The sequence below is a fragment of the Symsagittifera roscoffensis genome, chromosome 4 (assembly GCF_963678635.1).
Source record: "Symsagittifera roscoffensis chromosome 4, txSymRosc1.1, whole genome shotgun sequence".
NCBI lineage: Eukaryota > Metazoa > Xenacoelomorpha > Acoela > Convolutidae > Symsagittifera > Symsagittifera roscoffensis.
In genome coordinates this window covers 41,901,070-41,914,732 of record NC_087065.1, presented here as the reverse complement: position 1 = coordinate 41,914,732, position 13,663 = coordinate 41,901,070, and the positions used below count along the sequence as shown (strand labels likewise).

The following is a 13,663-nucleotide window of genomic DNA, read 5'->3' as shown; positions in this document are numbered from 1 at the left end:
AAACCGCGAAACAGTAAATTTGAGCTCTAAATAAATATCCAAGACTTTTCCTGAAAAAATTATCCCGCCTTATAGAAGAGTCTGATCTACGTTCATCGACTCTTAACAAGCATTGCTCGTGTTATGAATGACTCAGTAGACCAATAGAAAAAACAGTAGTCTTTCTAAATAATCTATTGCATTTTTATGTTCGGAACGATTATTAGTTATTTTAGGCGTATTTATAGTACTTCTTTGAGGTACAAAAAGACAAAAATCGCCAAAATCGTCTCAGCAGATTATTAAGTAAGCAACACATACGAAAACAAAACGTAGCATCGGGATTTGAATTTATTTATTCAAAAAACAAAACAAAACCCTACGAAAGTAGGTGACGTGCGCTCAATATCAAAGTAAGACTCAGTCACGTGTTAAATTCAGCATTTAGGAAAATCCCAGCACTGAGTAAAACTTCACTTTCTAGGATAACCAAAGCTTCCGGTCGACGAACTTGCATAAGATAATATTTGGTATCTTTAATCAGATAAAGATCACATCAATTAGATCAGATCGTCATAAACCATTAAAAGAGACAACATGAAACTTTGATGAACAAAACGCTTTTGAAGATATTCTATTCGTTTCTTCATTTATGGGTCTTTGAGGTGTTTACATTGACAAGCCTTTGAAGCAAAGGCCCATCTTGACGACGAACAAAACTTTCGCAGAAAGTAAATAATATTTGAAAACAGCAGGATTATAAAGAATTCGAAATTCAAATTAGAACTCAAGCATATTAGCATATTGAACGGAAGTCCAAACATATCTCGAAACATATGGCACAAAACCTTGTACCGCAATGAAATGATCTTTTAATTCACTGAAGCATGAAAAAGCCAAACTTAAGCATCATTTTGTCAGTCAGTGAACTATTTCCGATAGTTATATTTAACTTTCAAACACGACGTTACAGTACGGTAAATAACAATTGCACCTTCGCAATGAGCGTCCAATGAGGGATAATTAACGCTCTAAATACAACACGCGAGACATGCGAAACGTCGTCTGATGACTAAGAATTGTGACCAGGACTTATGGAGACTTCAGATATGGTATTAATACAAAATTCAAGGTTTAGTTTCCTCAGTTAACATAAATGAAGGCTGGTATATTATGTAGTTTGAGCCTCGTCATCTACAGACTTTTCCCTTCGTTGCTTTAGAGAGCAGGAATAACAACTTCAGTTATAGCATTGCTACGAACGAGATTCGTTGTTCACGTTCGAGGAATGTGATTGGCTGATTGAAATTGTCTGCTGTTTACCTCTCGACGCTTCACTGTTTGAATTTGAGCCTCGAGAATTGCCACCGGACTGAAAATTGGCAATGGCAAAGGATTGTTGTTCGTTCGGTTTTCTCGGGTCGGCAGCGGACAAATGGGAACCCTGATTAGATATGCCTGAAAAAATCACTGGTTTTTGAAAATTTAATCTTGTAATCTTGTAGCTGTGAAAATTTAAGCTTAGCCTCGCTACAAATTCCGAAATGAGGGTCAAAACTTACTCGTACAGGGGAATAAACATTTCAAAAAAAGTAAGCAAAATAGGACATCTTTAGCAGTTCTAAATTAGAACATGGATAGCCGGTGTCTGTGCAAGTAGCACAGAATGTTCCGATCACACAAAAATTTTTCTTTTTTTCTTCAAATTAGTGTCTTTTCTTGTGCGCCGTGTGACAAAATAACTATACAAACACGCATTAAGTTAGTAAATAAAGAATAATGGACAACGGTTGTCTCCAAAAATTAATAACATAGCCAACAGACAGTTGTTCGAAAAGAGTCAATGAACGCAAGTAAACAGAAAACACACTGGTTTTGAGGGAAAAAAATCTCATTTTTCGAATCTCGCAGAAAAAACAGATGGCCTTAAAGCTCTGAAATTCTAAAACAATTTATGATGGATACTGTTTTGATAAAATTAATCCAATTTGAGCAAACTGGATCCATAAGTAAACTTTTTATGGTATAATGGTATCAGGCTCTGGTATAATTTCAAATACACGAGCCTTTAAAGGTCAATCAATCACTTGCGTTTAGTAATTGTAAGAATGATTCAAAGACTCCAAAAATAAATCAATGACCAACAAAGAAACTAAACCAGTAAGATCCAGAGAAACATCTGTCAGCAGCTTGCCAGTCGCATTGCCACCCTGTTCCTGCTCGCTAATGCGCTTCTTCGAAATGCGCTTCGGATCTGCTCGGTCCCTCGGACAGCAGAGCAGCTCGTCGGTGCAACTCTTTTCCGGTCCACATGTAAGCAGACATTCCTTGTTGTCGGCAGCGTTCTCATAATTATCGCCGCCATCGCTGCGAACGACTGACTTGCTCTCTTTGGAATTACTGCCACTTGAGCCTACAACACTAACCGATCCCTGAGAATCGTGTGTTACGTCTGTTCTACCAATAATAGGTACCTTCATAGTCATGCCGTTTTTAGGGTCCCACGGAGTCTGAAACATTCAGTTATTAAAAACACTGTATCGGACCCCCTGAGGAACCAAAAGGTCGCCCCTTAAATACTAATAGTTTAGAACATACATTTTTGGCTGACCAACCTTAACATTTTTCTGAAGGTGCCAATTTTGAGGGGTAAGTGCGCGCCAAACAAACGCGTTTTAATGGTTAAATTTTTACAAATATAGCCAACAGACAGTTGAAACAGAGTCAAAGAACGCAATTAAACGGGAAAATAAAATACTGACTTGTTTTTTTTTTGAAAAAATCTCAACTTTCGAACTTCCAAAAAAAAGATCCCATTAAAACCCTTTGAAATTCTAGAACAATTCACGTTTTCATTTTGTTGAGAAAATTAACCCAATTTAAAGAAAATCGGATCATAATTTAAAAAAAAATTTGTTTCGCAAGAAGATCTGATAGTCAAATTTTGAAATTAGAAGTCGATCACGTTTTTCGTGACCTTTGCCTTTTAGCTGTTCGATAGTGGGGTTTGCCTTCCTTTGAACAAAGGAAATAGACTGATTTTAGAAAGAAATCAAAAGTCAAATATCAAAAAACTAAACTTGAGACTGAACAAATTTTAAAGACTTTCCGTGAAAAAAAAAAAAAAAAATCATCGCAACCTATGAGTCTTAACTTCGTTCATTGACTAGTGAAAAAACGAAAAAATCAACACAACCTATATAAAAGTCTGAACTACGTTCATCGAACCTTAAAAGGTGTCTAAAATTCTTTTATTCCTGTTTTCTTTAAAAATATATTGCGATTTGAGAGAGCTCGAAAAATCAATTTGGTCGAGACCTAAAGAAGAAAAAAATCTCCCTCGTGAAAATCCTAGATCTGTCCTTGTAAACACTTACTGCCCTTCTTCTCTCCTCCCTTTGGTACTAATTTATATTTGGCACTCCTCTATGCTACTAAACAAGTAATTAAATTGGCTCCTCCAGCTTAGACGTAAACCCAGCACTTCGAGAAAAGCAACCAACTTCAAACGAACACAGCGCCCGCCGTCTCACAAAAGTTACATGATGCTATCCAGTTCATAAAATGACAATAACCATCCCGAAAGCATCCATTCAATTCAATCCCATGTTAATGACGTCAGCGGTCATAAACACTTCAAATATATTTGTCGCCATGTGGATGTTATGAAATCTTTGCCCATTGTTTCTCTATTCAATTTTTCATCTGTTGTTTTTTTAAACTTATTATTACATTACTACATGAAGAGGTCGCTATCTATCAAATAAGGAAGCGAAAAGAACTCTGATTGATCTTTTTCTCGAGTATGTAAGTTTCGATTCACCTCGATGAACTCTGGCTGTATGGTGGTAGAGTGGATTCCCATGTCGTGGAAGTACCTCTTGATGTCATTCGCCATCTGCATGTACTCCTGTGGAGACTGACACTGCACGTGGGCAGATGCTATGATCCTATTGCCCGCCAGCTGCCACACGTGCAACTCATGCATGCCTTTAATCGATGGCACCTTAAACAGCAGAACAAAAATCAGATCTCGCTTAAAAAAGTTACCGCAGAGGTTCTCATTACCAATTTTGCCCCTATTCTGGATCTACCCATGCCATGCAGGCTTTTTTCAATCGCAAATTTGGAATTGCAATTGAAAAAAATATGTTTTTGAAAACATTTCATGCCTGTCGACATAAATGGATGAAAGATCCCCGAGAGTCTTTTTTTTATTAAAAAAAGACATATCAAAGATGATTTTCAGAAAAACTGACGCTGAATCCTCCAAAACTGAGTCTGAACAGTAAGAGTTCAGACAGTTTGTCTCGACCTTCTCTAAAAAAATTTGACCTTTGAACAGTCCAAATTCAGACTGAAAAAATAACTTTTTTATGATACAAATCTCCAGCAACCTTTCTTCGAATAACCACAAATAACTGAAAATCATAGATACTACTTCCAACCACTTGAGTTTGGTTGGAAAAATAACGCTTAAAAGTCGAGTATTAGATAATGACCTGTTCGAGCAGTTCGCTTTGCACTTGGTCTATGCGAATGTGTGTTGGAACTGTCTGCAGCAAAATGAAGGCAGACTCCTTCACTGAAACGGAAATCAGAATTTGTTAATCAGCTCAAAATTAACAACCAGAAATAAACTATTGTAGGTATAAAGTGAGAGGGACAACTTACACAGTGGAATGGTTGAACTCAGAATGATGATAACCATGCAGATACTGAAACAAGGAGGATTCGATTAAATTACCATAAAATATCAAGTGTGGTAGTAACATGGTGTGGTAGTTCCAAGAAAACCTCGAGAATGTTTCCGCAACTAATCTTCATGTAAAAGCGTCAATGAACGCAAGTAAACAGAGAAAAAAAAACAGTGTTTAAAAAATCTCGTCTTTCGAATTTCAAAGAAAAAAATACATTCTTCAACGCAATTTGAATTTCAAGAAAAATCTAAAATTGACACTTTTTTGATTAAAAATTAGTCAATTTGAGAAAATAGTATAATTAGGAAATTTTTTATTCTCCTGGAAAATCTGAAAATTTAATTCCACTTTCGAAACTAGAAATCGATCACGTTTTTTTGCGCCATTTCAGCTTTCATAATTGGAGAGTGTATTTTGCCAACCTTCCACCAAATGAACTCAAAAATTGCAGAATATCTCTAAAGACATTCATATTTGCATTTATAAGTATGAATGGATTAGTTTTGTTATTAGAGCATTTTAAGCACACGTTTTCAGTATTTTTCCTTGCCATATTTAAAAACTAGTGCAATATTTGAAACACTAGTGCAATACTGAGAAAAAAACTTTTGCAGAAGTTGCAAAACTAGAGCAAAATTTAAAACACTAGTGCAATGGTTTTTCTAGAAAACCAACCAAAACTAATTAGAAAGAAAATCGCGTGATATCGTGAAAACTTTTTCAAATGTGTTTTGTTCAATTTTTTCACGTGTTTCATACCTGATAAGCAACAGTTTACAAGGCATCTCGGAATTTATTTACATTACATCTCGACACCGCGTGTCTCTGTTTGTTCACAAAATTTCTCGATCCAATTTTTAGCAGTTGCTTATCTACTACAAAAACTGAAAAAATCACAGCCTATATAAGAGTCTGAACTACGTTCACCGAGTCTTGAAAAAAAACTAACTTGTTCCTTGAAAAAAAACTTTGGAAATTCAAGATTAAAATTTTGAGGCTGGTTGAGTCCTAAGACAGGATTGAACTATTTTTGAAAACATTAACACCATTTGAGAAATCTTAAAATTTAAATCCACCAGAAAAATCATAACGACCTATGTCAGAGTATTCACTACGTTCATGACTCTTAAACACTGAACCACACCCAAAGATCTTTCAAAATTCCTCTCATCTTTTACTGGTCGGAACAACGCCCGAGCTCATTGACTCTTAAAACGGTTTCCTGCAAAAAGAAATTAGACATTTCTAAGTTTTTTTTTACAATGACAGATGCTCGTTTTTAATTTTTAACTGTAGCTTTTTCGATTCTTTTGAACCAGCACTAAAAATATCCATAGCGGAAACAGCTCAGGCTGTTGTGCTAAACAGCTTTTCCTGAAACCTTGCAAAACCTTTTAAAACCAGTTTACACAGGCGTAACGAGCTTCAAGCCAATCGCGATACAATAATTTAAGTACGGCGGCTGGCCGAAAACAAATAAGGCCGAAGCGACTCAGTCAGTTTTTCTTCCTAATGCCGAAAAAAACATCAACTAAGAACTGTACGTTGGTCTCGATTGGAGTTCAATTCGAGAAAAAAGGTGTCGACAAAAACAATTGACAGCGTTAAATTAGTTTTGAAACAAAAACTAACATGAGTTAACAAAGGAGACACGAAACTGCTGGCACAAAAAACGGATCTAAAAAATTTTGAAAATCAAAAATTTATAGGCTCCCCAGTCTCGCGAATACTGACACAAGCACAGGAAGATAAAACACATTTTTCGTTCAAGCTACGCAGTTTTAAATGATTACGTCTACATAAGAGCCCGATATCATTTGAGCCGAAAAAAAAAACATAAAAGGCAAACTAATAGGTCGACAATTTTTTCAAAAGAAATAGCAAGGAACGCACCTCCAATGTTTCAAACAGATTAACTTACGTTAAAATTGCATATTCATAAAATGCACGAAAAATCAACGAGATTGATGCAATATTAACGATAGACGGAGAATCCAGAAACGCTTTCTATTTCATAAACTGAACAAAAAAAGTAAACATAACTTTAAAGTTCTTTTTGAACTAGTCGCATCTGAAGCCAAAATCTGCATCCACTGAGAGTACCCCCGACAACACCGAACTACATGATTGGGAATTTCAAAATTTGTGAATTTTTTTGAACCTCAGTATTTTATCAGAAAAAAAAACAATGCCAAAAAAAACGTCATATCTCGGAAGTTAAAATAATTCGAGCTGTCAAACAAGGAGGCAAGATTTCCAGCCCCTGGAAGAACCCTGACAGCATAAAATTACAGGGTGCGGAAATTCAAACTTTGTGAAAGTTTTTAAATTCTAAGTTCTTTGAAAATTTAGAAAAAATCATAAAAAAGGTCATTTCTCAATATCTCGGAAACTAATAGCATTCGAGCAATCACATTTGGAGGAAGAATTGTTATCTCTGAAAGTATCCTGACAGCATCCAATGACAGTGTCATTTATTACAAATTGTGAAATAAACAGAATTCCAATTGGAAAAACAAAAAAGTTTCTTAAGCATTGCAATTACGTTGAAAAAACTTAAGCATGAAGAGATATTTTTTTCCAGTTTGCAAGCAAATTTTTCAGTTTGCAGGCGAAATTGTAAGATTTTTTTTTCCAGTTCGCAAGCAAATTTTTCAGTTTGCAGGCGAATTTGAACTCAAGACGTTTGTCGTCCCAGGCTTAGACTTCACCGCCAGGCCAAAATTGCCGTAGATTAATTTGAATTTATATAAGAAATTTACCTTACAAGATTCGAAACAAATCGAAAGCCTTGTAATGCTCCTATATACATTATTACATAAGAACATGCACTAACACAAATCAAAAAACAATTCGGAAACTAAGCCGACAGTTCTGATCTCGACAATCAACAAGCCAAATAATCATCATCATTATTAGTTAAATTCTATTAGTTAAAATGTAGAACCTTATGACATATTGTAGAATCTTAAAGTTACTATTTCAGTAGTCATAAGTTCAGAAAAATCAAGAAACCAAGCATGATAGTCAGCAGCGCAAATGATTCAAGGATTTTTGTAACTCAAAAAGTTGGCCCGAAAAAAAGCCTCGATCCGATTTGATAACGCTTGCTAACTCCAAGCGTAATAAACAATATCATTAACGGAATAATGAAAAAAATCGGAAAAATTCGTTAATTTTCATTCATCCACAGGTGTGAAGCACTTTCTTATTTTCAAAATAATGCGACTAAAAACAGAAAATCCGTGTATTTTTTTTTAAATATTAGCACAGCCAATAGCAAAATAGATAAATGTCAAGAAAACACAAAAAATTATGGAGTTTTCTAAAATTTTGTTCACCTTTCTACGGAAAATTACATCGCGTTGAAACGTTTTCTATTCAGCGACAACAGATAAAAGAATCTTTTCCGATTGACACTTTAAACAAACGATTAGAGAAAACTTGATCAATAGTTAATTTTATATTCCGCTGTGGAATTTTAAAATTCACTTTCGACTTTCACATTTTTTTGCCATTTCCACATTCATTAAGGGAGAGAGAAATTTGCCTAACATTCAGTAATTGAATTTGAATTGAACTAGAAAAATCAGAAGTCACTGCGTGAAAAAAAAATAAAAATCGATCGAGAAAACAAAATTTGTTGGAGATATTTTTTCCTACAAAATCTGACCTAAATAAGTGTTTCCACTTCGTTCATTCTTAAATTCGGAAAAAATTCTTAAAATCATAGGCGGTAAAATTACAAACTACTGCAAAAAATAAACATAGCCAACTGACACTTGAAAAAGAGTAATGAACGCAAAGAAACAGAAAAAAACTGACTTGTTTTTTGATAAAACTTCAACTTGCGAATTTTGAAAAAATATATATGCCCTTAGAGCTCTTTGAATTGCATGATCAATTTATGCCTGACCCTTTTTTTAATAAACTGAACCAAATTTGAAGAAAAAAATGGATCAATAGGTAACACTTTTTATGTTACTGGGTAATCTGATAATTAAATTCCATTTTCTTAATTAGAAGTCAATCCATTTTTGCGTGACCATAACATTTTGCTCTTCAAAAGTGCAGTTTGCCTTCCTTTTAACAAAGGAAATGAAGTGAATTTAAAAAGAAATCAAAAGTCAAACCCCGAAAAAAAGTAAAATTTGAGCGTGAACAAATTTTAAAATTTTTTCCTAAAAAAAAAAACAAAAAAAAAAAACTAAGACCTGTATAAGTCTGATGCACAAAACAAATCACGTGCGACTTTTGTAAGCAAAGTTATTTATGGGAAAAAGTCTAGTATCCGATTACAATACCCTAGCTAATCTCAAGGGTAACAACTTGTTTACAGTAACTTCGGAACTTTTTATGGATCGCCTGCCTTCCCTGGAAGCTAAATGATGAAAAGCAAATCATAACCTGAGACATGGATCGAGGTAGAATGTCCAACATGGCACTTCTACTCGTGTACCAGTGGGCTGGTTATCACAAACTGGTCCACAGAACTGGAGTCTCTCACAGAGCATCAAAGTACCCGCTGTGATGCACACTATGATGGATCCCAGAAAATCACCCAAGATGTGCAGGAACACTCCCCTGATGTTCATTTGGTCAGCTGTAAAAAAAAAAACAGTAGAATCAACTTCCAGCTTGTTACTTATTTTCCCTTTTTATAACACCAATATGATACGCAGAAACAAGAGTTGCCGATTACCTCAAGTAGCACACAATTTTCCTATCAGTAACCATTTAAGAAAAAAGTAAAAACCGGAAAACAAAAGAATAAAAACCAGCGTCGTATATAGCTAAGAATTCCTACCTAGTTACGATGCTGGTTTTTATTCCCATCAAGTACGGTCAAAATAAGTCTAAATCTAGACTAGCCATTTACTTCAACAGTGACTTCATCAATGACTCAGTATCATTTAATCTTCCGGCAATAAGTCTATCAAAGTGGTTTTTCTCGATACTGAGAGAAAAATTTCGATGTAATTTGTCGGACAGGATAGATTGAGAAATTTTACAATTCTAGGAATTAAAGAACACAAACCATCGTCTAAAATGGAACGCATGTGAAAGAAGAGCCTTTAATTCAAAAACAATGCAAAAACTTCATGTCAGGGCAAACTCACGATTTTGCTTCTTTTTCGCACACGATTGTTGCTTTTCTTCATCTTTCTTGATACCGTTCATGTTGACTTTCTTTGTCACTCTAAAAAATGGCTTTTAATTTTATACAATCACGAAAAAAATCTGGCTCAGAATATGAACGAGGACAAACTCACTCTAATGGATATGTGATAGCAGATGGGACTTGATTCTCGGCACACTTGAAACACGACTCCGGTTGGCACTTAGATCTCGATGCAGCTGGAATGCAGTTTCGGCAGAAGTAACACGTGAAACTCGGTGCGGTCAGTTGCGGATTCATGATGTTCACTGGACGCGTATCTCCCGACTCTGAGTCTGTTGGCAAGTGATCGTAGTCTTTCGGATTCAGAGTTGACCTGCTATTGACAGTAGTTGAGCTACTGCTGGTGCAGTTTGTAGCATTGCTCTTTCCGGTCATGAACTCACTATCGATTGCGCTTTTATCACCGTGACTTGTGATCAAGGTCTCGCTCTGTTCCGAATCACCGTCAGAGTGGTCTCCGACATTGCCAGTCTTCAATGGTTTAGTCAGCTTGTGATCATGGCTCTGATGCGTATGAGCATGGACATGATGATGATTTGCCTCACCGTGGCCATGATCGTGCCCATGGTTGTGAACATGAGTGTTGCCGTGTCCATGACTGTGTCCGTGACCATGATCATGACCACCTCCTCCATGATCATGAGCATGATGGTCTAATAAAAACGATACTCATCATATCACGCCATAATCCAGAAGAAAAAAACACTAAGCCTTTTGATGTGTTTCAATGTGTAAAACTTGGGAAAATTATTTACATGACAGTTTTTCTTTCGGTAAACTGTTATCAGTAGATATGAAAAGCTAAATTTGACTAATTTGCAATACAACACTTGCAATTGAAAAATTCACTTTTTGATACTCGTACTGAAGAGCCATACTGCTAGATAGAAATTGAGTTCTACTGATCCGCTAATTTAAAAAAAAACCGAAAATCAGTAGCTAGGACCGTTTTTATAAGATCTAATACAAGGAATCAAAATAAATAAAAGAGACGAAGCTGATCTTCGCACCATTTGTGATACATTACAAACAGAGCATGGCAGCTAGCCGAAAGTAAAAAAGACTAAAACCACCAGGTCGAAAAAAGTGTTTGAGAAAAGATCGATAGTTACTAGATCCAACAAAACTTTATCATCTTTGTCTCCACGGCAGTTGACTTTGACAAAAACCTTGCCAGCCTTATATGAGCAGCTACTCACGAAGCTCTAAATAAGCTGAAACAATTTGTGTAGACACCCCGTGAGCCGAAAAAAAGGTCACAAAAAATTTGAAACTCGTAATTTGCAAACCCCTCCTTCCCCATCTGCAATGCACACGCATAAAAATCTCTTTTACCTCATAAAACAACAACTTGAGGTGTAACCCAATATAAGATTAGCTAAACAAAAAAATCAAACACAGAGGCGAAGCTGCTTTTATCCGAGAACACGAATAAAAGAAGTTCTGTGACGTGCAATAATAAAAAATAAGCCTCGAATTAGTAAAAAAAAAAAATTAGCTTCATTTGCTATTCGAACCTGCGACCTCGTGATTAAGAGACTCACACACTAACCACTCAGCCACGGATGCTTAATACCTTCCAAACACTAGCCACAATTTAAGCAGAGAACAGATGCTATGCAATTTCCAATACTTCATTGAAATTTCTAAATAATTGAACACTTTTATTTGAGAGTTAGGTTAGTAAGAAAAAATTTTCGTAATAACACATTAAGCTGATCGCAAGTGTCAAGAAACTATAGAAATCGCAATAATTCAACACAGAGGCAAAGCTGAGCTTAGCCTCACTTGCGATACACAACGAGAAAGCCGCTAAAAATTGTGGCCGAAAAACATGAAAAAATTCAAAATAGTCGAAATTCGAAATCTATCAAAATAAAAAAAAGGCTAGTTTTGAAGCAAAAACATGCAATACAAAAGAAAGTGAAAACATCAGCGTCAAAAAAATATTAAGAGGCAAGAAAGCTGAAAATACCCTTGCAGAAACCTTTTAAGCTGAAAAAAAATTGAGGAGACATGATTTTGAAACAAAAAAAAAGTCTTCTTCACCCTCACATACATTTACAAAATTTATTTGCTGGTCAAATGAAAAAATACGAGACTACTAACTCAAACAGCTTAAAACTTAAGTCCCCCTCGCTCTCAAAACAAACACAAACTTTTGCGCTCGTAGCGAGAACACGACAAAAAGCAGCTCTATAAAGCGCAAAAATAAATTCGAACCACTGAGATTCGAACCTGCGACCTAGAGTTTAAGAGTATCACACGCCAACCACTCAGCCACGTACACTAATGAAAAGAAAAATGAAAAAATAAATTAAAAAATTGTTTTCTTTGTCAAAAAAAAGTTCAAATTGCAAAAGCGGACAAAAATAAGCAGACACGTAAGTCTAAAATATTCGAAAATTTTCAGTTTCCACAAAAAACACCTCTAGACCAAGTGAGAAGGGTTCTGATAGATGTTGAAGTCCCATCATAAAGCAAAGTCATTTGCTGACAAATTTGTAAAAAAAAATAACGGGAAAAATCCCAATTGCAAAAACATTTGCTTTCGCAAGTGACAAAAAGTATGACATCAATGAATACGTACGACTAAAAATGAACATCCCGATGACATTGATGAGAAGGCCAGCAATACCAACGTAGAGGACTAAATCTGGATCTTCAACGGGTTCGGGTTCGATAATCCGTTTTACAGATTCGATGAAAATAGAAAAGCAGAGAGCCAACAAAAATACTGAGTTCACGAGTGCTCCAAGAACTTCAGCTCTAACCCAGCCAAATGTGTTTTTCGATGACCGTTTACTGGCCATTCGAACTGCCAGCAATCCTATTATGAGTGAAATAACATCACTAAGCATGTGGAAAGAGTCGGCAACGAGGGCCATACTGTTCCCAATATAGCCAACAATAAGTTCAACAAAAAAGAAAACTGCAGTAAGAGTGAGCTGGAAAATAAGTTTGAACGATTTGCTGTGATGAACAGGCTTCTTGGCTCTCTTCCTCGTTTGAATTTCTATATTACCCGCCGATGACTCATAAGCACCATTGTGCGACTCATCTTTTCTTTTACGACAACCCATTTTGCCAAAACTGAAGAGTTCTAACGCTTACATAAACTTCTGAAACATATTAACAAAATGATTTAAAGGCTGAAGTATTGCTATGGAATACAAAATGCAGCTTTTGATTTCGACTGTTTAATATCTGTTTTAGAGCAGTAGATGATTTAGAGAGGGGTTGGGTCAGGTTAAAAACTGACAAATTTTTCCCGCTGAATTCCTCGTTAAACAAGGAGGGCTAGTTGCTGTACAAATACAACGCAATGATCCAATATTAGGAAAACCATTTAAAAACTGAAAAATCAAACACAGGCGAAGAAGAGCTTCGCATCCATTGCGATACAACACAAAAATAGAACAAAACATAAGTCGGAAAAATTTTGAATATTGAAAAAACTAGACCAAATTTTCGTATGTCTCGGTAATAAACAATTATAGGGCCAGATAAAATTGGTGGTACGTGTTTGATATTGAATGAATTTGCTATACTGATGCCGCACGAAAAATTTTTCCGCTGAATTCCTCGTTAAACAAGGAGGGCTAGTTGCTGTACAAATACAACGCAATGATCCAATATTAGGAAAACCATTTAAAAACAGAAAAATCAAACACAGGCGAAGCAGAGCTTCGCATCCCTTGCGATACAACACAAAAATAGAACAAAACATAAGTCGGAAAAATTTTGAATATTGAAAAAACTAGGTGAACCAAAATTTTCATATGTCTCGATAATGAACAAT

At 35.6% G+C, this 13,663-nt stretch overlaps 2 protein-coding genes across 2 annotated transcripts in view; one reads left to right on the top strand and one right to left on the bottom strand.

Moving 5' to 3' along the window:
- LOC134845246 (adenomatous polyposis coli homolog) overlaps positions 1–13,663 on the top strand; it is a 320,464-nt gene that overhangs the window by 99,963 nt on the left and 206,838 nt on the right. The window lies entirely within an intron of this gene.
- Positions 162–12,979, bottom strand: LOC134844014 (uncharacterized). Its single transcript, XM_063860465.1, has 9 exons — positions 12,452–12,979; positions 9,953–10,514; positions 9,800–9,879; positions 9,087–9,282; positions 4,654–4,697; positions 4,482–4,564; positions 3,803–3,985; positions 2,138–2,489; positions 162–1,437 (listed from the first exon to the last, which is right to left on the bottom strand). Exons 1-9 carry the CDS (start codon positions 12,942–12,944, stop codon positions 1,235–1,237), a joined length of 2,196 nt encoding a protein of 731 aa, XP_063716535.1. The 5' UTR covers positions 12,945–12,979; the 3' UTR covers positions 162–1,234.

Excerpts from the sequence above, each read along its gene's own strand:
- LOC134844014 (XM_063860465.1), bottom strand. The coding sequence starts at position 12,944 with ATGGGTTGTCGTAAAAGAAAAGATGAGTCGCACAATGGTGCTTATGAG. Across the intron at positions 9,880-9,952 it reads GCTATCACATATCCATTAGA|AGTGACAAAGAAAGTCAACA; the intron begins GTGAGTTTGTCC and ends GCCATTTTTTAG. Across the intron at positions 9,283-9,799 it reads TGCGAAAAAGAAGCAAAATC|CTGACCAAATGAACATCAGG; the intron begins GTGAGTTTGCCC and ends TTTTTTTTACAG.